The 27,497-nt window shown below is 38.3% G+C and overlaps 3 protein-coding genes and 1 long non-coding RNA gene across 4 annotated transcripts in view; 3 read left to right on the top strand and 1 right to left on the bottom strand.

Moving 5' to 3' along the window:
- LOC134656268 (uncharacterized) overlaps positions 1 to 8,754 on the top strand; it is a 35,811-nt gene extending 27,057 nt beyond the window's left edge. Inside the window, exons 2-5 of the mRNA XM_063511786.1 lie at positions 6,532 to 6,617; positions 7,125 to 7,270; positions 7,940 to 8,100; positions 8,633 to 8,754. Coding sequence (XP_063367856.1) covers positions 6,532 to 6,617; positions 7,125 to 7,270; positions 7,940 to 8,100; positions 8,633 to 8,738 — 499 coding nt within the window. The 3' untranslated portion in view covers positions 8,739 to 8,754. The remainder of the gene's footprint in view (positions 1 to 6,531; positions 6,618 to 7,124; positions 7,271 to 7,939; positions 8,101 to 8,632) is intronic.
- Positions 1 to 15,263, top strand: part of LOC134656295 (uncharacterized) — a 551,434-nt gene extending 536,171 nt beyond the window's left edge. The window contains exon 3 of the long non-coding RNA XR_010097502.1: positions 15,061 to 15,263. This is a non-coding gene — a long non-coding RNA (uncharacterized LOC134656295). The remainder of the gene's footprint in view (positions 1 to 15,060) is intronic.
- On the bottom strand, positions 12,579 to 17,538 carry LOC134656272 (survival motor neuron protein). Its single transcript, XM_063511791.1, has 7 exons — positions 17,396 to 17,538; positions 17,165 to 17,315; positions 16,336 to 16,515; positions 15,367 to 15,606; positions 13,941 to 14,071; positions 12,930 to 13,075; positions 12,579 to 12,623 (listed from the first exon to the last, which is right to left on the bottom strand). Exons 1-7 carry the CDS (start codon positions 17,438 to 17,440, stop codon positions 12,596 to 12,598), a joined length of 921 nt encoding a protein of 306 aa, XP_063367861.1. The 5' UTR covers positions 17,441 to 17,538; the 3' UTR covers positions 12,579 to 12,595.
- Positions 17,539 to 18,412: 874 nt separating this feature from the next.
- The window catches only part of LOC134656563 (zinc finger protein 252-like), a 40,733-nt gene continuing 31,648 nt past the window's right edge, over positions 18,413 to 27,497 (top strand). Inside the window, exons 1-8 of the mRNA XM_063512120.1 lie at positions 18,413 to 18,853; positions 19,731 to 19,865; positions 20,517 to 20,873; positions 21,355 to 21,588; positions 22,397 to 22,534; positions 24,253 to 24,380; positions 25,743 to 25,817; positions 27,170 to 27,302. Of these exons, the coding sequence (XP_063368190.1) occupies positions 18,746 to 18,853; positions 19,731 to 19,865; positions 20,517 to 20,873; positions 21,355 to 21,588; positions 22,397 to 22,534; positions 24,253 to 24,380; positions 25,743 to 25,817; positions 27,170 to 27,302 (1,308 nt within the window). The 5' untranslated portion in view covers positions 18,413 to 18,745. The remainder of the gene's footprint in view (positions 18,854 to 19,730; positions 19,866 to 20,516; positions 20,874 to 21,354; positions 21,589 to 22,396; positions 22,535 to 24,252; positions 24,381 to 25,742; positions 25,818 to 27,169; positions 27,303 to 27,497) is intronic.

Genomic DNA, 27,497 nt, shown 5'->3' with positions numbered 1-27,497 from the left:
TTTACTTCGATATTGATAAGGATAACGGTGTTGCTAGATCTCTCATAAATGGTGCTAATATTCCTTATTCATATGTTAGCAAAACTGCGGGCTCAGCACGGTTCCATTTTTATCCACTATCACTAAGCCCGTCACTTTCGCACTTACATACTTGTTAGAACGTGACAGGCATGGTGATAAATGATAAAACTGCGACCGTGCTACTAGGGCTGGGCTTTTTCTATAGGTATAATATAATTATATTTGGCTATTTTAGCTTCTTTGGCTGTCATTATCTATTTGATACGGTCTGTACAGGAATCAGTTATTTATGGATTCGAGTTCTTTAAAAATAAATGTAGGTACTTCCGCTTTTAATTTATATCTTAATTATTATTATCCTATAATTAACTCGGTGTTAACTATTATTATTGCATCATAATACGTTTTTAATGCGTAGGTGCGTAGTTTAATTGAAGATTAATGACGGAACCTTACAATGAAAAATGGTCTAAGATCCGGGATATATGGTCGACCTTCACTTCACCGATACGTCTGACGGATGAAACTGATACTTTATGAAAGAAAATATGTTTCTGAACATAAATAAATAAGTAGGTAATAGTATAGGTATATACAACTTGTACAACATGAATTAATTAGGATGCCTATCTTTTTCCGGTCACTATTTTGTGGTTGCTTTGTTTAAACAGGTGAGTTTATATCGATAATTGCACTCATATAAAATGCGAATAATGTATATTTAAACTGTAAATGAAAACTAAACAGATAATGTAAACAAATGTCACATAAGAGCTCTTGCTACATTTCGGGCATCTTAAAAAAATTAACTATACCTAGTTATAAAGTATGTTTTTATGTGAGTTGTGTTTCTAAATTCGGCGGTGACCTAGAGAACTACTGGATTTTAGCATATGCTCATGGCAAATGTCGCAATGTGTGAGATAATTAAGGAAATCGTATCGTTTTATAATGAATACCTATCTGTTTCCTGACATATTTAATTATGTTTTAACATAAACATTCAATAAAATTATAGATAGGTTGCACACTTTTTAGAACAACAACAAATCATATTATCATTAGTCATAAAACTGAAACCGTTAACTTTTCAGGATTTTCGTAAGGTTATCCTATATATAGGTTAGGTTAGGTTTGTTAGGCAATCCTGCATCAATCCTGAAAAGTGAGGCTTTCTGAACAAAATGAATTATGACTAACGAAAATGCGGGCAAACAATACATTATGACTTAAAACTTTATGGGAAACAATAGAGACCCGAAATGACCCATCTACGAGGGGCGTTCAAAATATTCTCGGTATTGATATCTTACGACCTCTTCTAAAATTTCTTTCGTTACTGGCCGCTAAGGTTTATTCATTGACATTAAAAAAAAGTATAATTCGAACCGAGATGGTCTTTTGTTTTTCTGCAATTGCTGAACAAACATGAACATCATGTGCGAATTGACAATGTTAACTAAATTAGAACATCGATGCGTGATAAAATTCTTGACAAAACAGGGTAAAAATCAAAAAACCATAAAAGAGGAAATGGATTGTGTTTACCGTGAGTCTGCTCCTTCTTTATCTACCATTCAAAAGTGGTCAAGCGAGTTTAAACGCGGAAGGGAGAGTATTGAAGATGACCCTAGACCTGGCCGGCCTGTAGTAGCTACTTCACAAGAAAATATTGATAAAGTGGAAAAACTTATATTGGAAGATGGTCGAGTGAAGGTAAAATCTATAGCACAAGTAACCAATCTCTCTATTGGTACCGTACATGATATTATACATGACCATCTTAATATGTCAAAAGTAAGTGCAAGATGGGTTCCGCGAATGCTGACTCGGCTTCAAAAAGACATGCGTGTAGCTTGTTGTTCCGATTTTATTGACCTGTGCGGTGAAAATCCTGATGAGGTGCTGCAAAGAATAGTTACTGGAGATGAAACCTGGGTTCATCATTATGACCCAGAGAGTAAACAAGAGTCCATGCAGTGGCACATTAAGGGTTCAGCTCATCCCAAGAAGTTCAAGGTCATCCCTTCAGCTGGCAAGGTCATGGCCACGATATTTTGGGATTGTGAAGGAGTATTACTAATCGATTATAAAGAAAAAGGTGTAAATATCACAGGACAGTACTACGCTAACATTCTACGTCAATTAAAGGATGTAATTAAAGAAAAGAGGCGAGGAAAGTTAACCAAAGGTATTCTGCTTCTGCATGACAACGCCCCCGTCCATACTGCTCATATTGCCAAGGCAGCTATTGTTGAATGTGGGTTTAAAACTGTTACTCACCCACCGTATAGTCCGGACTTAGCCCTCAGCGACTTCTTTTTGCTCCCCAATCTTAAAAAGGATCTGCGTGGAAATAAATTTTCTGACGATGAAGCATTGAAGGCGGCAGTGGAGGAGCATTTTTACACGAAAGATAAAAAATATTTTTACGAGGGATTAAAAAAAATAATTGATCGATCTTTTAAGTCTATCCGGTGGCGAATGCACTAGTCCCAAAACGCACTATTAGTCAATACACTCTAATTTCGAAAGCCCCTCTTCTCATAAGAAACTAGGCCCAAAATACCATATTTCCAAAAAGGCTCATTCTCGATTTACACGAGAACCATTGAGAACTAGTCCCAAAATACACCTTTCCCAAAATACCCCAAATTGTGTTCACCTGTGCGTGGCGTAATACTTTATTCTCATAATGCGTAGGTCTCAAAACACTCTAGTTCCAAAATACCCTATTTTTTTGGAATGTCTCTTTGTGACTGCTTTCAGCCGTAATCATTACCCGTTTGATGCCTAAAATATTTTTTTCAAAAATAGGATTTACGTATTTCATTATTATTTTGAGCTATACAGGGTGTAATCGTTAAGTGTTGCTCGGCGATAGTTCCGTAAATATAGCAGATATCAGAAAATTTCAAATTGATATCGAAAGTGCATATAGTGAAAGTGAAGGGCAATATACACACGAGTGTTTTAATGCCTGTGTTGATAAAGCAGTGTATGGAACTATCATAATTAGGTGGGCGAGAAACTACCCTCATTTATGGCATTATTGCCAATAATGCCATAAATGAGGGTAGTTTCTTACACTTAACGATTACACCCTGTATAGCTCAAAATAATAATTAAATAAATCCTATTTTTGAAAAAAAAATTTTAGGCATCAAACGGGTAAAATGATTACGGCTGAAAGCAGTCACAAAGAGACATTCCAAAAAAATAGGGTATTTTGGAACTAGAGTGTTTTGAGACCTACGCATTATGAGAATAAAGTATTACGCCACGCACAGGTGAACACAATTTGGGGTATTTTGGGAAAGGTGTATTTTGGGACTAGTTCTCAATGGTTCTCGTGTAAATCGAGAATGAGCCTTTTTGGAAATATGGTATTTTGGGCCTAGTTTCTTATGAGAAGAGGGGCTTTCGAAATTAGAGTGTATTGACTAATAGTGCGTTTTGGGACTAGTGCATTCGCCACCGGATAGTTTTAAGTGTATGAACATAGGGGGGGAGTATATTGAAAAATAAAAATATCAAACTTTTCGTACTTGTTTGTTTTCATTCTCATACCGAGAATATTTTGAATACCCCTCGTATATATAAACAGAAGTCACGTAATTAATAAAGTGCAGTTTGAGCCACCAGCTGCGACCTGCGACCCAACGGTCCTGCAACGGCCCGTCTCGCTTCGCTGCCTGCGTACGGCATGTGCTACTGAACCTTGCCATTTGACATACAAACACAATAAGCCGATATGTTCTTGGAAATGATTGTCATAGCCATGTTTCTGAATGTAGCCTAGATGACAGCGCTCAAGATAAATAAATACTGGTCAATAAAGGATGACTCACGCTAGACATGTCATTTTCAATGACGGCTGATCGGTGATCACGTGGTGCTTTCCATAGAAAACGAAGCGCCGGAAGCTCCGGCCCGGTCCCGGGCCATTCTAGCGTGAGTCATCCGTAAAACCTACCCCCAAGAAACTAATGGACAGCTTTCTCTTCGAAGCGCACAGTATGTTGACGCTTTTGGATTGGTAACACTACCGACTAGCATATCAGTTGCTAGCGCACATAAAAGGGATCATATTATATTTTGTCGTTTTTGAAGTCGGGTATTTTTTAAATTATTTTTTCTAGTCATAAAGCTAAGTTATGTTGAACACTCTTCTAAGTATCCGTAATAGGCAAGCCAAGCAGCCTAGAACCTATAATAACGCCCGTACACCGTTACTTCTCCGAGCGGACTTCCCGTCGTATTTCTAACTGGATTACGTACACTTTGTAATCTATACCTTATTAATACAGCCGTATCTTGTTGGATGGCGTCGATTTCGTCTTTAAGATCTGTGGTACCTACTAGTACTTATATGTACCTATACGAATATAAATTGTAAGTAGCATATCCCGCGCGGGTCTTGCGAATAATCGGCTCCTTAGATAGACTACATTTAGGCAGTCTAATCTGTAAGTGCATTCACTGATTATAATTATGTAATTAAATACCTACATAGAATAGTTATTTGTACAACAAGAGATCAAAGTTTGATATTTCTTCGAGTGCTTATTTTGAGTCCCGTGCAAGCGAAAGATTCTATAATAGATTCACGAGCGTAGCGAGTGAATCTAATTTAGAATCTTGAGCATAGTAAGGGACTCAAAAGCGCACGAGATGTAAATAACTTTGATCTCGTGTAGTACACAACATTTTTCACCTCAGCAGTGAGAACATATTAGAGAACCCGAAAAATGTATTCCTTCTTCATCACTTACCTCTATTCACTCATGTTTTCTTAAGATATACCAACAATTAAATTTTCACCTCAGCAGCTCGAACAAGGGTACTTTGCTACTTAAAAACAGTGAGCAAAGTCGCATTTTGCTCACTGAGTGAGCAAAATCGCATTTTTCTCATTTTGTCTCGCTCAGTGAGCAAAATGCGATTTTGCTCACTGTTTTTAAGTAGCAAAGTACCTCAGATCATAGCAAAGTACCCTTGTTCGAGCTGCTGAGGTGAAAAAGATATTTATCAACACACATATACGTATATCATAAACCCCTCTATGATGTGTTCAAAAACAGAACTCGCTTTGAGCTCGTTTCATAAACGAGTAACGAACGTATTTTAATGCCTTTCATTATAAACTATTATGTATTAATTATATTAATTAGAGGTAGGTAGAGTCTGTGCGGAAAGAAAAGAGTCGTGAAATGTATGGGATCCAATACATTATACGAATATTCTCTTTCCGCACAGATAATTAAGTAGTTAGGTAAAGAAAACAAGTGCCTAAAAAACTGGAAGCGAATGAGTTCGGTTCAATTTTCCCTTAATTCTAAGTATTCTAACAGATGCGTGTAGAAAATTGAGATAAAATTGTAAGAAACGCTTATTTTAGATTAGATTTCTCACGCCAAACGTAGGATACGAGTATATTGGGTAGATGAGCGGTTAAAATTGCCGACTTATTAAGTGCATGGTGCAATTTTGAGAGCGAATGGAACCAATGATGAATGAATGATGAACGAATGGATGCCCTCACATGGATAGGTAAAAATTAAAATGTTTGGAGATGGAGATAATTAATATAATTTAGTAATAGTATACATTTCAAACATCGCTAACGCATCGATCCTAATTTTAACAATTTGTTATGGGTTTAACCTTTTGGACGCCAATGACCGATATATCCGCACCGTAGGTTCAACGCCAAAGACCGATTAATCGGTCACAGACCACAGAGCAACATAGACCTACGTGCATATGCATAAAGTTCAATTTCAGTTTGACACTTCGGTGACGTGGCGTCAGCGTGACAGCTTTTGTGTTTGACACGGCGTCGAAAAGGTAAACTGGTTTTGATACGACCTTGGCGTTAGTCTTGATGATTGGCGTGCATCGGCAGGATTTTCACTTCATTAAATTAAATTACGATTTTCAAAATCGTAATTTAATGAAGTAAAAAAAATAGTTTTAAATTTAAACAAGACAACATTGTTTAGGTATACCTACCTAACTAACTGCTAACTAAACATATTCATATTTCTTACGAAGATTTGTTTGAAAGAAATCTGTAGGTATTTGCCAAGCTTCAACTTGCTAATTTAAGAGGAGATTTCACTTTTGTATGTACATACACGAATTTTGCCGTTGCCAAACTTCGACGACTTTATGTTTGTATTTAACCTGATTGTGTAAACTAAATCTTTACACATAACAATGTGTAAACATTAAGTAACAAACAATATAAATAGACAACACAATCCGGCTCGAAGGACCATATTGAATACACTCTGTTAAAGGTTAATGTCATTTTCTTACAAAAGAAAATGTCAAAATGACGCATAAAACGAACGATATATCAGTTTGTTAAATTTGACAAACGTTTACGAATAACTATAGGTGTTAAACTTTTTTTTAAGAGAAAGAGAATGTATGGGGCCCAATACATTCCACAATTCTTCTCTTTCCGCACAGACTCTAACATTTTGTTTTCTTCTTTTTCAGGTCAAACAAATATCTGCAAAAGTCGGCGATTACGAGAGTATGCGCTGTAGGGGGATTCTTTATATCAATACCTGTGTTTTTAACAGGTTAGTATTTTGTTAAGGAGCCCACTAATTACCAGTCCGCCGGACGATATCGGCCTGTCAGTTAAAACAAAAAGTTGACAGTTCCGAACAACTGACAGGCGGATATCGTCCGGCGGACTGGTAATCAGTTATGTTGTGTGGAATGCTTCACCAGTTTCGCATATACAAGTACTTACAGGGTGTCTTGCACCCTTAGCCATAATTTCTTAAATATATACGGAACTCACTCGGGTCGACATCGCGAAAAAAATTGTGGATGTGAATATTTTCTATGGCAGAGCCAAATTTTTCGCTATTTCGAGGTTGCATGGTCACATAGTAAATGTTTTTAAAAGAGATAAAGCGATAAAGCCACTTCAGATTGGGGCCTATTCACACATTGATGTGTTTTCCTTTTGCCACTAATCGCAAATAGCAAATGTATGAACACGCAATAAAACAACAACATGCCCCAATGTGAAGACCAGTCACACTTACCCGTATTGACCTTACATAATTCTTTTCCAGGGATAATCCTATACACATTCATCCAGTTCCACTCCACGCCTGCAATAGTGACGTCAGTGTTCATCGGAGTCGGCATCATTTTCTGCGGCTGCGCAATGGTACACAACGTCTTCGTGTGGCAGAAGGAGAAGACTAACCTAGTCAAGGTAAGACCATCTCTTTCTGTCTTGACTACTCTCACAAGCTATATCCCCTCAGCTGGGGGCCGGCTGCCCGATGGTGCATATGTCTTCGTGTGGCAGAAGGAGACTAAGCTAACCTGTTCAAGGTATGACCATCTCTTTCTGTCTTGACTACTCTCACGAGGTCTATCTCCTCAACTAAGGAAAGGCCCCTCGGAAAATACTAACTTAGTCAAGGCATCTGCCTCTCTCTGTCTCAGGGTTTTGCAGGTGATGAAGCAGGAAGGTGTTTTCCGCCTTGTATTAGGATTTGAATGTCCAGTTCCAGTCTAAGTAATTTTGTTGGTGCGCAAAATATGAACCTTACCAATGTCATTGGAATTGCCAGTCTTTCTAAAGAGTGGATCTCTTGAAAGTAGCATATTTTTTTTAGAGCATGATACTTATAAGTGACATCCAGCCTAAGTTAAAAGTCCTGAGGAGCTCTCCTGCGATTCTTGTTAAAATTGTAAACTTTTATTAGTTTTACGAGTAACGGGAGTGCCAATTTGTAGTGAGTGCCATTAGGCTTATCATATGCTTCATTAAACTCTCGTATACTTAGTTTCCTCGTACACAGATCCGCGTTCTGCCGGAACGCTTTAAGTGTTTACTTGATCAGTTTTTAAGTAACGTGTACAACATTGTTTCCAGGCGTTTCGTGCGGACATGAACACGTCTCAGAATCAGACGTCCAACGGGATCGTCATGAATGGGCACCTGAACAACAGCGGCGCCGGCAACCTGAGCTTCCACAGGCAAGCGCCTTATTCGCACCCCATCACCCTGCTGCAGCAGGGACCCTATATTATTAGGTAATTTACTTAATCAGTAACCACTTTTCAGGCGATAGAGAAATTGCGGCGGAATTTTCTGGTAGAAGGTAGCTTATTAGTTTAGGAATTAAAACTAATTAACACGCCCGTCTATTGGGGCTTTAAGTGTAAGGACTGAGTGAACGCTCGAAGCGGAGCGTTCGGCGGGGCGTGCAGTGTGGCGTCGGGCTCACAAGTAATTTGAGCAGCGTGCACTAAGGCCGCTCCTATACGCTTGCATTTGTTTAACATGCACGCCGCACGCCCCGCCCCGCTGCACGCCCAACTCGAGCGTCCATTCAGGCCTTACACTAAGACGTCTACCTACTGCTAGATGCTAGAAGGTACAGGTCCAGAACTTGTAAGTCACCAGAAGCGACAATGACTTTCGTGGTCCTGTAGAAAGACTGGCTAACTCATCTTTTAGCCGCGCCAGAATTTTAACCTTATGCCCTTGTTGCTTATCAACTTACATTTTGCCCACTAGAAAACAATGTCATGAAAGAAATTAACAAGCAATTCGTATTTTCAGACCACCGACGAGCACGCCTCCGGGCGAAGGCGCGGCGACGCCCGGCGTGCCGGCCGCCACCATCGACCTCAGTCACGACGCGCACGAACTCAGCACTCTTGTCTGAAGCCTTCTGGATAAGGTTACAAGTACCGACGAACGTACGAAGGCACAGCGTTCAGACATGGCCTTTGAAACGATGTTTTCTGCCAAGCCACGACTTACCAACTTAGCACTCTTGAAGTCTTCTGGATATTAGAGGCTTACGCTTCCAAGCACCGACTAACGTATCTCGATGGCATCGCGTTCAGAGTTGGCAATTGAAATGTTGCTGTTTTACTTCAAGCCAGGACACACACGGCCGCCAATATCGATCTCTGTCACGAACTCAGCACTCTTGTCTGAAGCTTTCTGAATAAGCTTACAAGTACCGACTGAGCCAAACGGAGTCGAGTTTACCCGAAGTCAGGAGTGTCTCCCCACTGCCTATACAGACTTAAGCTACTTGACCAGAGTTTCATGTGGAAGAGTAGGTAAACATAATAATAATATTTGTATATTTATGGTAGTTGTAAATATATTTCATCACAATATTATGTGATTTGCCATGTTTTGAGCTTTCAACTATTGTTCGCTTTGAATGACTGAGATGAGAATTGAAATTTTGTGTGTTAGGATCGAGATTATTAATAATATATTAAATTAATGTTAAGATAGTTTCTGTGTATTATTTAAATCCATCGAAAACTTCAATCTGGTACATTAGGGTAATTTGGAAAATGGCAAATATCTACCAAATTAGAAGCACTTCCTACTGTAGAAACAGTAAGAAACGCCTCGATGCTTCTGGTTTTATTTGCCATTTTCAAATTGACGCCATTTTCGAAGTTATCCCAATCCTCCTCCCATTAAAAAATATGTTTTGGATAGTTCGGATTAGTCATGGGTTATTTCCTTGAAAACTATTATAAAGTAGAAGATATTGCTCATCGAAAAAAAACCTACGTACTTATTTTCTTCCTTGGTTTCCTATTAGCCGGGTCCACACAGAGCGAGCATTCGCGCGAGGCAATTTACTCGCGCATAGGGTTTGTAATCTGGATCCGGAATGTATGAAATTATCCGGATCCGCGGATCTTCCCATACATTTCGGATCCGTCGTGCAAACCCTACTCGCGCACAATATGGCCAGTGTAGACGTGTCTCGGCCGAGGCGGCGCGCGTGAGGCAAGTCTTAGGCCGTTTTGTGCGCGAGGAAATTGCCTCGCGCGTATGCTCGTTCTGTGTGGGCCCGGTTAAACAACCTGAGATGGGGAAAGTAATGTCTCTATGGCTCTAGAAACCCACGAAACTGCGGTCGAGAACCAGTACATCAAATACAAAAAAACTTTTACATTTATTACGTAATTTATTTAAAAATCAAATCGTTCATATAAACCATTACATAGATAGTCATAAAAAACATTAACATACAATGTGGCAGTAGGTACAGCCCCTACACGAAACCATACAATCCAAGATGGCCTTTTAGGTAGCTATCTAAGTGCCGTTCAACAAGGGCTTCCTTAGCCCGCGAGCCAGGAACAGTTTTTCATGCCCGATAGCCTACCGATAGGATCCCGGGCGATAACTCGAAGTGTTTAAGGGCGATGTGTAATGAACCCTCGTACATCCGGCTGACGATAATCTATTCACAATTATCATATAAGCTGTCATCTGACAAAGTTTCAATTGTGATTGCGATTTTGGGATGTGTATTTAGGTTGCCCAACGGAGCGGCAGCTGACATCCACGTGATCATTACTCATTATTCATGAGTTATCGCCCGATGCGATGACCAACGAAATTTGTGCCTGGCCCGCGATACTTTAATCATTTAGACCTGGGACCTGTTTTTCAAAAGCTTAATGTAACTTGTAACAAGTGGAAGTCCCTTTCTAACAAAAGCCGTCAAAAAGTGACATCCGCTTGTGACGCTTGTATTAGTACACTAATGGCCTGAGTGGACGCTCGAAGCGGAGCGTTCGGCGGGGCGTGCAGCGTGGCGTCGGGATCACAAGTGATTTTGAGCAGCGTGCACTAAGGCCGCTCCTATACGCTTGCATTTGTTTAACATGCACGCCGCACGCCCCGCCCCGCTGCACGCCCAACTCGAGCGTCCACTCAGGCCTTACACTTACACGTTACAAGCTTTTGAGAAACGAGCCCCTGGCATTTTTCATTGGATTGAAGTCGATAGGTAATAACTGCTGTGTGCTTGCCATAATTATGGTTCCCAATGAGAACTATTGGTAGGTATAGCTGGTCAACCAAATCTTGTCAGTAAAAAAAGCGCGAAATTCAAATTTTCTATGGGACGATATCCCTTCTCGCCTACATTTTTCAAATTTGCCGCCTTTTTCTACTGTCAAGATCTGGATGACCAAGTATAGTTAGGTACATTGCTTTGAAAAATAATCAAATAGATTGGCTTCCACAGCTACAGGAACAACTGGAACTATCCAAACTCCTTGGTAACCGTGCTCTTACACTTTTCCGTCCAAAATTGGCCCTTTTCGGCCTTCTTGCAACCTTTTTCTGTATCTTCCTACCTTTAGGACGAATATATAACATTTTTATTAGGTTCCTTCTTACCTTCGTGTCACATATCATGGCGATAACCCGCTTGGCGTGATTTTTAGCTTTCCTTGTAAGATAAGGACGCTTAGGCAAATCGGCGTATTTACGCGATCTAGTTTTACTTATTGTAATCTTTGCACTAGATCCCGCATTGCTAGCATCTCGTCGACTCTCCTGGGGCTGGCCTGCGCTGTCTGCCGTAGAGATCTGGTCGAAGTTGGATTGATCGTGCGTGTTTATTTCTTGGTTATCGCAATTTTCAGTTTCCATTGCTAGTAAAAAATGTAGTTCTCGAAATTCTGTACGATTCTCAAAAATGCTAGATTGGCAATGACGTTTTCGTTTCGCCCTGATTATTTCTTTTGTTAGTTTCGGCCAGTACAATTGTGTCTGTCATAAAAAGAGTTTTTATATCCATACTAATATTACAAATGCGAAAGTCTGTCTGTCTGTCTGTTACCTCTTCACGCTTAAACCGCTGAACCGATTTAGTTGAAATTTGGTATGGAGATAGTTTGAGTCCCGCGGGGAAGGACATAGGATACTTTTTATCTCAGAAATCACCCCTTGAGGGGGTGGAAATTTGTATGGGCAATCAATAACCGCTGAACCGATTTAGTTGAAATTTGGTAGGTATGGAGATAGTTTGAGTCCCGGGGAAGGACATAGGGTAGTTTTTATCCCAAAAATCACCCTTTAAGGGGGTGAAAAGGGGTGGAAGTTTGTATGGGGAATCGTTAAAAAGCAGGTAGGGTAAAAATAAGCTGCCCAAATTACTAACTCCACGCAGACGAAGTCGCGGGCAAAAGCTAGTAATTTTATAAATTCATTTTACAAACCTATAGGGAGCGTGCATGAACTAAAGGGGACAGCACAGGAGCCCCGTGTATAATGGCGCGAAGTGTAAATTTCAAGTTTAACCTTCTAATGTAGCCCAACAGATGGCAGAAGCTACATGCACAAGAAACCGTACATGAAATGTAGAGGTCGCCGATAAATTGGACGCAACGAGTGACGATAAATTGAAACACGACCGAAGGAAGTGTTTTAAATCGACACGTGTAACGTTTTACAGTACATAATATGGCCGTTTAAATTTTCGACATAAGCACGCACTAGGGCGGTAAAGTAGCACCAGGTGTACTGTAAATTTAATGTATTACCTCTAAAATAAATAAATCGTAATATTGAAATTGTATATTTTGTACATAAAACTTCTTAAATCCGCAGGCATACTTTAATGTACCTATTAATTTAAATGAACTGCATTACTAATATTCATTTTAATGTTATGGGAAACTAAAAATACATTATTTATAAAAATGGAAAACGTTTTTTCTCTCGCTCCTAGTGGTTGGTTGAAAATCATACCCGCTTGCGGCTTTGCTTTGCTCTGAAACAAGGGAAATGTCATTATGGAACGTCACTATACCTACTACGTTTATTTTAGCATTAGAAAGTTTATGAACTGGAGAACCGAGCTGTAAGAAAAGAGACTCTATTGCCTAGGTAACAAGGCTGGTATCCTTACCGTTTCATGCCCTGATACAGTCCGGTGTAACACCCGCTCATGTACCAGCTCATCAGCATAGAAGATACCGCTTGTTCCTTCAGGTCAAGGCGCTCCGGTGGGCTCGAGACCTAGAGAAACGAGCTGTAAGAGACCCTATTGCCTAGGTAACAAGGCTGGTATCCTTACCGTTTCATGCCCTGGTACAGTCCGGTGTAATACCCGCTCATGTACCAGCTCATCAGCATAGAAGATACCGCTTGTTCTTCAGGGTCAGGGCGCTCCGTTGGGATCGAGATGGGCGGTGGGGGTAACGGCATGTCCAGGGAACCGAGCTGCAAGAGAATATAAATTTGCTATTATTTTGCATTAATAGTTCTAATTTGGCAAGAAAAAAAATTTAAAATTTAATCTGTTTATTTTCAATCAAGAGGTTAGTTGTACAATCAATCTCAGTTACAATCTCTATATTTGGAGATTATTTAAACTAAGCTTAGCCTTTATTATATGTAAACTTATATTGTTTTGTTACAGTTAGTGCTTACATGTTAATACTTACATAGTTATATCTTACATTAATTCATATTAATCAGTGCGTTCTTAAGTGTACTCTTTGCTTTATCAGGATATTTTTCTAAAGTTCAGAATCATTGTCATAGGGACCGTACGCGTTGAAGGGTCTGCCATCTTGTGGCCTGAATCGGAAAGATAAACATGTGCATTGCCAAAGCAAGTGCATAGTAGGTTCTGCCATCTTGTGGGCTACATCGGAAGCATAAATTTCACATTTACGCCTCGCGCCATAAATCTGACGGCTCCTGTGCTGCCCCCTATAGCTCATGCGCGCTCCCTATAGGCAGAGATAATCATACTGTCTATCTTTTATGCTATACCCCGTTCTTTTTAGCTTTAGATTTTTTCTAACCTCAAAAGTAGTGGTAATTAACTTTTTCTTCCGAAGTGCTAGGGTTCCTATGATGTCTAATGTCGATGTATCTAATATATGTAAATGACACTATAATTCAGTGCATAATAGTTACTCAGACTTAATTTTGGAGGAAAAAAGTTACCACTACTTTTGAGGTTATAACAATTTCGCACAGTGGCTGAAAAAGAATTTCATTATTTCAATAATGTTATCTTGCGTGTAACATTGTCCAAATCAATTTAAATAAATAAATAATAAAAACATTAACTCACGTTTGCCATCATGTTTCTCATCTGCATACTGGGAATACTGGGCATTGAGAACGGCATATCAGGAAACTCGAAATTCGCTTTCTGATTCTTCTTTTTTTTGGGCGACTTCTCTTTTCTTGCGTATGAATAATCTGGAATTCAATTAGTAGAAAAAATCAATTAGTTTTAAACGTTATCATTTTCCTAAGTATTGGTCAAGCCGACCTTGTCAGTAGAAAAAGGCGGCAGATTTGAAATATGTCGGCGCGAAGGGATATCGTCCCATAGAAAATTTGAATTTCGCGCGATTCTACTGACAACATTTGCTTGACCATCTATATACATCACGGCATTTTTGCCACAGCGCGCTTATGTAGCCTAAAAGGTCCACTAGGGTACATAATACAGTAAGCAGCAGAAGTGGCTAAGCGGGCAAGGTGTTCAAAATTACCTTTACACGTTTATTTATTAAATTACCTCTTATTCTCTTAACAATAAAGTCGCGTCAAGATCATTTTGAACACCTCGCCCGCTTAGCTACTTCTGCTGCTGACTGTACCAGTCATTGGCAAAGGCACTAGTTTTACTAAAGCTACTGCCATCTGAGTCTAGATTCCTCCTAATGTTTTCCAAGAAGCTTATTGGTACCTAGGTACAGTCAAGTGTAATAATATGGGTGCATATAAACTTACTCAAAATTATGTCCCATTAGTTCTTAATTCGCTAACATACGAGCTATGGGACATATTTTTGAGTATGATGAGTGCACCCATATTTTAACACTTGGCTGTACAATCCAACTAATCCAAGGTTTACAATCTAATTCACTTTTAGGGTTCCGTAGCCAAATGGCAAAAAACGGAACCCTTATAGATTCGTCATGTCTGTCTGTCTGTCTGTCTGTCCGTCTGTCCGTCCGTATGTCACAGTCACTTTTCTCCGAAACTATAAGAACTATACAGTTGAAACTTGGTAAGTAGATGTATTCTGTGAACCGCATTAAGATTTTCACACAAAAATAGAAAAAAAACAATAAATTTTTGGGGTTCCCCATACTTAGAACTGAAGTACAAAATTTTTTTTTTCATCAAACCCATACGTGTGGGGTATCTATGGATAGGTCTTCAAAAATGATATTGAGGTTTCTAATATCATTTTTTTTTCTAAACTGAATAGTTTGCGCGAGAGACACTTCCAAAGTGGTAAAATGTGTGCCCCTCCCCTGTAACTTCTAAAATAAGAGAATGATAAAACTAAAAAAAATATATGATGTACATTACCATGTAAACTTCCACCGAAAATTGGTTTGAACGAGATCTAGTAAGTAGTTTTTTTTGAATACGTCATAAATCGCCTAAATACGGAACCCTTCATGGGCGAGTCCGACTCGCACTTGGCCGATTTTTTATTGTATGAAAAAAGTATATAACAACGTAATGTGTATTACCTGTACTTCCAGGGCTCATCGCTCTATCACTCGCACATTCCCTCCATTCCAAGTTTGGCTGATCCGTCCCCTGTTCTTTTTGCGTCTTACCCATAGTTCTATCACTCTCAGTGTCTCTCCATTCGAAATTGGGATAGTCTTCCTTCTCAAGCGCAGCTTGTTCTATTTGCTTTTGACGCTCATTCTTGCCAAGGCTGGGTGTTAGGCTGTCTATTGGCACCATTTCGCAATTTTCGTATCCTGTAATATAAGTAGTTTGCCCAAGGACTGTCTCATTTCAAACATAGACAGAGAGAATCATAGTATCTTTGTTTTAAATTATTACTAGCACCCAAAAGAAAAGGATGAGTATAGTTTTCCTTGTGCTTACTGACTGACAAACTGGTTTGACCAACTATAATTAGTTCATGTAATCAACTCTATGCAAGGTACAGTCAGCAGCAGAAGTTGCTAAGCCGGTGAGGTGTTCAAAATGACCTTGACACGCTTTTATTCTCTTAACAATAAAGTCGCATCAAGATCATTTTGAAACCCTGGCCTGCTTAGTAACTTCTGCTGCTGACAGACTATTATGCGTATAGAATATGTGAGTCATATAAATTTGCTAGGTTTGGTCTAATTTTAAAAACTTCCATGAGATACAGACTCGACTGCGTTGGTCCACTAACAAATGCTCCCATTATAGAGCGAAACATGTTGAGAAATCTTCGACATGAGTATTGAAGGTCGTAAAAATATGTGACATGCTCTTATTAAGATCGTGTCAGATATTTTTGCGGCCTATGTTGTGTAACATTGACCCATGAGTGAAATAAAATTGACTAGCCACTCTGTACCATCATTGGACCGTTTTCTTTAAGTCATCGCTGCTTTTAAATACTGTTAAAAGGCACAGGCTCCAACACATGGCTTGATGGTGCCAGCCAAGTAAGTAAGTAAGTAGTAGTCATACTGGAAAATATTTCTCACCTAAGAATTTAACTACGCAATGCTGATCATCAACTACTCGGAGCACAAACGCCTCATACTCCAGCCCATCATCGTCATAAACCGCTCTGCATGCCATGCCTGCTTTCCATTCTTTCTTCGTCTTTGATGAGCTGGCCACGGGTTGTTTAGCTTTTGGCGCCTTTTTGGATTTTTTTTGGTCTAAAAAGAGTCAAAAACAGAAGGGTTTATTTAAACATTTTAGAATGTACAGTCAGCTTCAACCAAATAAAAGGTTCAGGTCGTGTCATACCAGAAGGTTAAGGAGTTGGCAGAGGACAGGACGAGTTGGAGATTGCTCCACGGACAAGAGCACAGCTCTTAAATAAGAAGTCAGCTGCAGAGAAAAGGTACCTCCCCTGTGTAGAAGTTTGTATGCAAAGCTGCTAAGCTAATGTAATAGTATTGCTGACTGTACAATGTACATAGTCCATACTGTGTGAGAAAAATTAGAAGTACCTATCAAAAAGCACTGTTATCCTTGTTGTGAGTACAATAAATGTGTAGGTAAATAGTTATGTGAGGGCCAATTTATGGTAACCTCAAGTTAACTAACATGCCTTAGCTAGTAGTAACATTATTCAAAGTAAATGTTAATTCAAAGTAAGTATTATTCGTGTTTCGGAGGTTCCGGGGCAAACTGCCGAATCCACACTGCTCCGATGCAACGGAGCCATGCCGTTTTGTCGACTAAATAACTAGTGTTTAGTTTTAATTTTATAAAATATATATGTATGTTAGTCTGTAAGGTATTTGTAATATGGGCCTTGTTGCCTGAATTAAACTTCTAAATAAATAAATAAATGTGTACCATCGCTGTTCTCTGGTTGTGTGTTTGTAGACATAGCCACTCGTTTCGCGACCTCAGCTTTAGCTATTTTCATCGCCGTGTCGTACGCGGAGTTCAGCGAGGTGTCGTCCCAGTCGTTACTTTCGACCCCATCATACTGCTCAGATTGAGACTGAAAAGCAAATGTAATAAGTAACTTAGAAAAATGTGATTATAAATGGACATTTTAGGAGAAATGGTTTAGACACTCACAGCATTACGTACACTTCTCTCAAACAAAATTTTGTTTGCAGACATATTACTGCAGTTTAAAAAGGAATATTTTATACAGTTTTAGTTAAATTATGTTTATTTTTTTAAATATTTTCAACACGCTCAATAAGAAGCGGTTATATTTTTTTATTATTTTCTTTGTTTTGACTGACATTGACAGCTTGACATGACAGCTGGCTTAAGGCCCCATCGCACGAGCGCTCTTTCAACGTGCGTTTTTTTTCTTTTGTGATAACCTATTTAAACTCGCGGCTCGCGGCTCGGCTAGCGGCGCGTCTCGTGGCTCGCCTGGACACACTCACGTTCGGCTTGTCATTCGGTTATAAACCTTATGCCGTGCCGTTAGTGTTTAAATTATATTAGCTCGACGAGCTTGCGAGCCACGAGCCCACCGCTTACACTCGCGTATCGTGGCACGGCTCGTCTCATATATAAAGATGGTCAACCAAATCTTGTCAGTAGAAAAAGGCGGCAAATTTGAAAAATGTAGGCGCGAAGGGATACCGTCCCATAGAAAATTTGAATTTCGCGCCTTTTTTTACTGACAAGATTTGGTTGACCATCTATATATTATACTACTCTTTGGGCTCGTCTCGTGGCTCGCGCGAGAGTCTAAACGGATATGATATTAATTAACGAGATGCAAGACAGATATACTTGATCAACCAGATCTTGACAGTAGAAAAAGGCGGCAAATTTGAAAAATGTAGGCGCGAAGGGATATCGTCCCATAGAAAATTTGAATTTCGCGCCTTTTTTTACGGACAAGATTTGGTTGACCAGCTATATTTAGAGTAATAAGATGCAAATAAGGCAATATGTTGTGGAGTCTTTATAATTCGACAATAACATGAACATTTATCATGTTAGTAAATGCATCAGTATTATTTGTTCAATATATTTTTTTGCGGGTTACATTCAAGTTACAATACCATACAAAATCTTCCATATTTTATTTTTATATAATCTTGTTCGTTAAAGAACGAAACGCACACAACGTACCGTACGGTCCGTACGTCAACATTGTCAACAACGAAAATGGCAGCGACTTGGCGTCTTGTGTAAAATTAGACATTCTTCCATTCTGTTATTTCCGTTGATAATAAGACATAATCCATATTTGTAGCTTTATTTACCTCTATTACATATTATATTGTAATAATGTAACAAGTTTTCAGCATGACAAGGAACTCTACTGTAGTATTTTAGTTCTCAATCATGTTTTGTCTAGAGAGAGTTCTAATATTTTATAACTCTATCATACCGCGAACTACAAAGTATTTGTAAATGTTTTGATTATTTTATGAATAAAATATATTATTCACCGCGATGGAAGACGTGAAAGTATGCCGAATATGTCTTGTTATGGGAGTAAAGATGTACAACTTGCATACGTATCCATTATATGGTTACTTTGAATCACTTATTGGGATCAATGTAAGTACAAGTTTTAACTGTAAACTTTAACTGTAAAAAATCTTTAAATAGTTTTAGAAATCTCAATTTTGGTCTAAATAAGTTTCGTGTAATTTTTTTTACTCAAATTGACCAATCTTTTAGTTTTCAAGATCTGCCAAAAAAAACTATGAAATATTTTTAAATAAGAAACAAATATACCAATATAACATTTTTAAATATGTCTGTCGTACCTACAGTCAAAGTAGTTAATTTACATACCATTTTATACCTTGTCATAATTAGTGACAATCAATATGAAAGTCGCAAGGGAACTCCTACTATTGTCCCTGTGATAAGGTAAGAAATGGTACTGAAATTAAATTACTTGACCATACCAAAGATACTAGCATCATTTGCTTACTAGATTATGACTAAGTTAGAAAGAAAGTCAGTACATACATTATAGCTTAAGCCTTTAATTTAACAAGATTTGAAAAATGCATTGCCTCCTTTAAGTCCAAAAAAATCTGCATAACACATTATTTGGCCACTGGGCGAAGTCTCATGCGCCACATGCGCACTATGACAAATGAGAATGTGGAGAATAATAATAAATAATAAATATTTGATAATTGAATTTATAATTTAATTTAATTTATAATTTTTATTTAATTTGTAAAATTTAATGTAAGTTTGGGATAATGTGCATGTTGATTTATTGTTTGTGTGTTTTGTAAATTTATTTGTGTTGTCTAATTTTTGTAATTATGGATACGCTGTCCGAAATAAACGCATTTTTTTTTTTTATCACAAAAAATACAAAAAGATAATGCTTTATGGTGGTCAGCTATACATATAATATCTAAAGTAGCCCTAGTTCTAGTCAAATTATAAAAAAAAAAAACATTTTTTCCAGCCTCTAAGCATGATGGACCTCCCTCCGTACGGGTGTTATGAATGCGTCGCGCTGATGAAGAAGCTGTATAACTTTAAGGAGCGATGTCTCATCGGTCAGGCTGAGCTGTATGCTGTGTTGCAGGCAACTGGCAAGGTATTGCGCTATAATTATCTTCTTAAATCTCTCTCTCTCTCTTTAGCCCTATTCTACCCTTCGGGTGTAGGCCTCCTTACTTTTACGCCACTCGTCACGGTTCTGTGCAACCGAGCCACATCTTCCCCGCAGTCCTTTTGATGTTGTCGTCCCAATGCATATCTTCTTAAATATTTATCTTTAAAAAAATCCTTTCAGGTAGGTGCCTCCTGCCTACTTACTTACTAGTGTAAGGTGCATTACTTAGGTAGTTTTTTATCTGCTTCTCTATAATTTCAATTAACAAGAGCAATAGAGAGGCCGATAATAAAATTTCTATATTCATTGTATAGTAAGGTAGGGGATCTACAGTAGGTCGATCTCTTATGAAAACTACCGCACGCGGGGCCTATCGACCAATGAAAACAGTTCCCCAAATGCGGGCCCTATCGAAGTATCGACCAATGAAACTGAGCCATTATTCAACAGACTTCTATTAACTTTAACATATACCAATTAAAAAAGTTGTATTTTGTGACAATTTGTGACCTCTCTCTTTTGATCCGTCAACACATTCACTGTGATAGGGGGTTGAAAACACTAAGTCCCACAAAGGTGTTAACTGGACATATTCACAACTTACGAAAATATCTGCCATATTTTTGCTTTCAGATTACAGTTGAAGGGTTAAACAGCATAGACCGCCGGCAACTTAAATTGATCTCTGCTCTTTCCGTCAGCCATGAAAATAATATAATATCCTATGAACATGATGACAATGTTCAAGACGTTGAAGTGAAAATAGAATCCCCTAAACCCATCAACGCTGATTTCCTCGTTGAAATAGATACTATTAAGCAAGAAGATTACAATGACTTCGTAATGACTAACATGTCAAGTGACGATGAGCCGCTTTCGTTACAAAAGAGTCTAAAAGATAAAAAGAAAGTTAAGAAAAAAGAAAAGAGGGGACGGAAGAAAAAAGTAAAAGTTGGTTTGGAATGTAATGGAGAGTTACTGGATATTGAGGTAATAATTTATTGTTTGTTCTTATTCTTGTGTATAAAGTGCAGGACGCTACACCTGTTCCTATCTCTATCGCACGCGCATAATTATATTTATTTTTATTTATTTATTTATATTGCTGTTTATATTATATTGCTGTCTCGCTGATGAGCCAGTCTATGTCACTGTGAGAGCGGGACAGCAATATAATGAATAGTCATGTGCGTACGATAGAGATAGGAAATGAGGGATCAATGTACAAAATTCTTCGTGCCTAGCTAGGAAGCTAGGCACGAAGAATTTTAAACTAAAGTAAGGATACTTTAGTTTGTAATTTTTTTTAATTTAAACCCCCTTGTTTTAAACTACAAGCCTACACCTTATAAAACAAAGTTCCCCGCTGCGTCTGTCTTTATGTCTGTATGTTCGCGATAAACTCAAAAACTTGGACCATAATTTAGTTGACAAGAAATGGGAAAATAAATACATATACTTACTATTACAGGCAACAACCGACATGCCAATGACCCTCGAGTCCGAAGCGCCAGAGGCCGCAGATGCCTCGGAAGCCCAAGAGGCCTCAGGCCTCCCAGAGGCCCCTAAAAAGAAGCGAGGCCGGCCTCGGATGTCGGAGGCCAAGAAAGAAGCGAAGCCAAAGTCCCGTCGGACTCGCAATACTGGGGGCGTGGGCGTGGATGATATAGACCTTGAGGAATATGTTACTGTAGTTAAGTTGACTGTAAGTATTTTATTAATATGTCCTTACGTTTGTTTATAAAGGGAATGTTTATTTTCTATTTATACTTTTGTTCTATTGATTATTTTGCCTTATGCCTGCGGCGACATGTGACAGGTCAAATTCATTATAGTAAAATGTTGTAAGTACCCATAATGAACTAATCATTTTCATCATCATTATTTGTGAGTGATTGGGTTCAATTTTACATCATTTCTGACACCCTTAAGCCCGTTAACTATACTCTGCGAAAATGTTGTACATGCTCATGGTTTTTAAACATTATTAAATTGTACAACGGGACTTAATCGGGTATTTAAGTTTTAAGATTTACCTCAGACGTTTCGAGGACGGCGTTGTCCCCGTGGTCTCGGAGAAGACTGGCTAAAGTTGACATCAACATCTAACCGCGCTAGTTTTTCGAACTACCCGCACTTGTTCTTATTTATCAGCTTGAACGTTTTGCGCACTAGGAATGTTACTGTGTCAAATACGCTATTAAGTCCCGTTGTAGGTAAGGTCAAGTGAGGTAAATGCAACTATGGGATTATTGCGTCTCTCCGTTCTTTCTCGAATACGATTAGTCGAAACGCCCTCTACTATGCAACGTTTCGTTTCCAAGTAGCTCAGGCATGAAACGTTGCATAGTAGAGGGCGTTTCGACCAATCGTATTCGAGAAAGAACGGAGAGACGCAATAACCCCATAGTTGCATTTACCTCACTTGACCTTATAATTTAATAATGCTCATGGTAGTTTCAAACAGGGTGTCCCTTTTCAGACCATGTACAAACCATTTACTTTGTCGACAGCCCGAAGAGCAACTAGCGGAGATAACAAAACGCCAGCAGTCTTCAAACTACCTGAACGCTCCGTTCCAGTGTAATCTTTGCTATAAAGGCTTCATAGACGCGTTGGCATGGAAACATCATGTTGGTAAACATGATCCGGTTAGTATTCTTTTATTTAAATCATACAGTGCTGTATTCAGAAATTTAAATACCTTAAACAGGGGTGGTTCACTCCGCGATTTCGTCGCGTCGCTACAAGCACATGGGGCCCACACCAATTTTGGTGTCTAGCAGTAGTAATAGGGATGATGACTGATGTTGAATTTTATAACAAAATCTAGTAAAATAGATAGTAAACGAGCAATTTATCACAATAATGTGGATATTAAAATAAAATATTGAAAAATTACAAAATCACAGGACCTGAAAGTTTCAAAATTTAAGTTTTTTTTTACTTCCAAAAACGATAAAAGTAAGGGTACCATTCGATTCCTTACATTTCATACAAAAAAATATTGTATAGCAACTATATACATAAACGCAATATTTCACCGACAAAAACGCAATTTTCTTGTTTTGTCCATACTAAAAGAAGGGCGATGACGTCACGGCCTCTGGCCGTTTTGTATAGGGCGTTTCGCGAGTGAAGTGCGACTGTCGGACTTTGACTACAATTTCTGACTTTTGTGTTACTTTAATGCAATGGGTCCCATATAGACATTTGATCCTAAAAACAAACCCGATCGATTGATACCATAAAAAAAAAAGCGGCCAAGTGCGAGTCGGACTCGCCCATGAAGGGTTCCGTATTTAGGCGATTTATGACGTATAAAAAAAAAACTACTTACTAGATCTCGTTCAAACCAATTTTCGGTGGAAGTACATCATATATTTTTTTTAGTTTTATCATTCTCTTATTTTAGAAGTTACAGGGGGGGGGGGACACACATTTTACCACTTTGGAAGTGTCTCTCGCGCAAACTATTCAGTTTAGAAAAAAATGATATTAGAAACCTCAATATCATTTTTGAAGACCTATCCATAGATACCCCACACGTATGGGTTTGATGAAAAAAAAATTTTTGAGTTTCAGTTCGAAGTATGGGGAACCCCAAAAATTTATTGTTTTTTTTCTATTTTTGTGTGAAAATCTTAATGCGGTTCACAGAATACATCTACTTACCAAGTTTCAACAGTATAGTTCTTATAGTTTCGGAGAAAAGTGGCTGTGACATACGGACGGACAGACGGACAGACGGACAGACAGACAGACATGACGAATCTATAAGGGTTCCGTTTTTTGCCATTTGGCTACGGAACCACAGTCACAGTCACAGCCACTTTTCTCCGAAACTATAAGAACTATACTGTTGAAACTTGGTACGTAGATGTATTCTGTGAACCGCATTAAGATTTTCACACAAAAATAGAAAAAAAAACAAAAAATTTTTGGGGTTCCCCATACTTCGAACTGAAACTCAAAAATTTTTTTTTTCATCAAACCCATACGTGTGGGGTATCTATGGATAGGTCTTCAAAAATGATATTGAGGTTTCTAATATCATTTTTTTCTAAACTGAATAGTTTGCGCGAGAGATACTTCCAAAGTGGTAAAATGTGTGTCCCCCCCCCCCCTGTAACTTCTAAAATAACAGAACGATAAAACTAAAAAAAATATATGATGTACATTACCGTGTAAACTTCCACCGAAAATTGGTTTGAACGAGATCTAGCAAGTAGTTTTTTTTTAATACGTCATAAATCGCCTAAATACGGAACCCTTCATGGGCGAGTCCGACTCGCACTAGACAGGTTTTTTAAATTGGAAATGGCTGAAAGTGTTAAAGCACTTAAAGCAACTTTTTTTGAATTTACAGAGCGCAGGCGAGGTGGAGTGCAATATTTGCAAGTTCCGTTTCCGCTCCCGACGCGCGCTGCAGAAACACGCCGCCAACCACGAGAAAAAATATGCCTGCCGATCTTGCCCATACGTTTCCAAGACCACGTGTGTATCTTATATTATCTTATCTTATACCAAACAGAATTGAATGTATAGAGGCTTATTGTCATAGTAAATTTTGTAGTCACAGTAAATTTACTGCCATTCGACACAGGATTAAAACTAAATGGGTGAATCAACTTTTTCTTGTCACTCGTTGCCATGGTTACCTTCCCCTGGGTCACTCTTTAAAACCTGCTTTTTAGGCATTTAAATCCTCCAAACACGGTTTTTTGTGAAACTTATAAACCCTCTCCATTGAGGGTCGTCTACCAAGCGTGTCAGAAGAAGGTGGTGGACAATGTCTTCTAACAAACTATGCTACTATTGTCTCTTGGCTGACCGGACAGAATAACAACAAGAAATAGTTGATCCACCCTAATACGCCATATAAGTTTGAAAGTTAAAAGGTGTAAGTAGGTGAATGTAACAAAACGTAGATAGCGGATAGGAAAATCCGAAAAAATACATCCAAAGGTCATTTCCGAAGCACGTTTTTTTTCTCAGACTTTATTTATATCAATTTTCGGGGTGTGTAATGTTTTTAATAACAACTATTTTCGAATTTTCATTTTGCATAATTTGAATTGCATAATTTCGATACGCAGAAATGATTATTTAGTATAAAAACAAAATGAATACGAACAAATTGCATAATATCAGTAATAATAATAATTCCGTTGCATAGTAATGTATTTGCATAACAGGCAATCAGTATAATGATCACTTTGCATACTATTTAATGCTCATAACGTTCTCGTTCCATTTTAGGATTTATTTTATTATAGGAAATTTAAGGTTACTCTTTATTTATTCTTAAAAAGTATCATCTACCTCCATTTTATTACCATCTCTCATGATCGAGAGGGTAATAAAATGTGTATTATTATAAAATAAGTCGGTTCTGGCGCTTCGCCGGCCGCTGCCGCGGCACGCTCGCTTCGCTCGCTCGGCTCGCGCGCTGTAGGGTCGCAGTTCTACCTAACACTCCTCCTCGCTTCGCTCGTCGTCGTACCTAACGGCGACCTGCCTTAAGGTAGAATATGTAAGTTCTTTTATAATTTATGTCATATTATATTATGTTACCCGATCATTCGTTAAAATATAATTCTGCATTTTAATCATAATACTAACTGTATCTTATAACACGTAAAATTATTCCTAATGATCGTTATACACAGCGTTTTTATGATTATAGAACATTCTGTAATTTAATTATTATAACGAATAATATTATGGATTTTGTTTCTATACATTATGTTTATTATGAGTTTTAAAAGTAGTTAAATGTAATTATGCAAAATGTTTGTATTAAAATTGAACGGCACCCCAATTTTCGATGCTTTACTAAATGTTTTTGTGTTGCAGAACGCAAGCGAAGCAACATCAGCGTTGGCATAAAGGCGTCACATACAAGTGCCAATACTGCGACGAGATATCTACGTAAGTCTACCAATCGTTTATTACTAATTTGAAAAAGCGCTGACAATTTTAACTGTACACTGTTAACAGGGCGCTCTTTGCATCTCTTTCCTCAATAAGTCAAACGAAAGTGACGCAGCGACGCAACGCAATGACAAACCACGAAGTGGCGGTATAAGTGTACAATGTCACATTATTAAGTAAGTAAGTAAGTGTTTTATTTGTAAATATAGGTAGAATTACAGTGGTGGTCAGTTTATAATATGTACAGTTTCACTATATTTTGCCAAACGGCGTACAAAAACATTGGACTTAATACTAGCAACTAAACTATCATGCTCACCGAGTACGAGTAATAATCTAATCCTACTTACAGCTATGATAATTAATGAATATCAGGTACATAGATCATGAGAATTGTAGATGTCAAAATATAGATTTCCATCACTATTATTATCCATATAATTAATAAATACAATGTCAATTAGATGCCTATTGAAAATATAATACAAATTGTCATAATACATATCATTCTAAGTCATCATTTAAATACATAATTTAATGTGTGTATAACCATATCGCATGGTATGAATGTGCTAGTTGGTGAATTTGGTGTTCTATAATGTGCCTTGAAAAACCACTTCGTGAGACATAATATCGACCGGGATATGGACCGTGATTACCTTTTGTAGATATTGTTTCCGAGCTTCCGATATTTAGACGCAGTTACATGCATCTTGTGATCAATGGATGCAAAAAGCTAATAATAGAGACGCTTAGAAATCACTAGAGGAGGCCTACACCTTCGAGTAGCGAGGGGTTCTTACATTATTAGATATTATAAATTAGGTATAAAGCAATGTTAGAACGTATTACTGTTTTGTAGAAATAGGTTTATTTAAAAGTGTGTAATTTTTATTTTTTGTAAGAAATATAAGGCTTTTTTATTTTATTTTATTTATTTATTACATGCATCTTGTTCACGGGTAACTGAAGATAGCCGAGCGGGTGGATTTCAAAGTTGTGTAGACGCGCTATGTCTACCGTCATTCGTGCGCGTCGGTTGCTTTCGCTTTTAACGTTACCACCAGGCCCCGTAGCCAACATGCCAATCGCTAACGCTCCGTAGCGAACGAAACGCAAACGTCACTGTCACACTAATATGGAAGAGTGATAGAGAAACACAAAGCCATTCGATGGCGAAGCGATAGCGATTGTCACCTTGGCTAGGCCGCCTGGTTACTTCGTGGTTCGTTGTCTGGATTTGCGCAAAGATTCGTCGTATATTTCCTTCCCTTTATATAACAAAAAGAACGCACTATACTAGGTTCTAGCCCAATGATTTTTGTATATAACGCTATGTGTATTTCCAGTAAATGGACGTCGTACCTAAGCCACGTACGAATCAAGCACCCCTCGGAGTTCATATGCGGCGTGTGTGGATACTCTTACGTTAGCAAACTCGGACTCGCCATGCATAAGACCATGATGCATAAGGACTATGTTGTGAGTGCTTTACAAATTAAAGATACGTACTGATTACTTGATTTTACAATAAAAAAAATATTTTCACGCTGCGCCAGTTTATCCTTATTTTTTTTATTTTTTTATTTATTTAATTAATAAAGTACAGTGATATTCTTAACTATAATCATAGCCCCGCAAAACTCAACAATGAGTTTGACTGTGGGGTCATCAGTC

This window comes from Cydia amplana, chromosome 18, assembly GCF_948474715.1.
Source record: "Cydia amplana chromosome 18, ilCydAmpl1.1, whole genome shotgun sequence".
NCBI lineage: Eukaryota > Metazoa > Arthropoda > Insecta > Lepidoptera > Tortricidae > Cydia > Cydia amplana.
The sequence above is the reverse complement of the archived record's forward strand: the minus strand, read 5'-3'. Positions and strand labels throughout refer to the sequence as shown.

What these genes read in the sequence shown, in the direction of transcription:
- LOC134656272 (XM_063511791.1), bottom strand. Translation starts at nt 17,440, where the DNA reads ATGTCTGCAAACAAAATTTTGTTTGAGAGAAGTGTACGTAATGCT. An exon ending in AGAGAAGTGTACGTAATGCT is followed by an intron (nt 17,316 to 17,395) that starts GTGAGTGTCTAA and finishes TTTGCTTTTCAG; the next exon opens with TCTCAATCTGAGCAGTATGA. An exon ending in TTGCGTAGTTAAATTCTTAG is followed by an intron (nt 15,607 to 16,335) that starts GTGAGAAATATT and finishes CTTATATTACAG; the next exon opens with GATACGAAAATTGCGAAATG.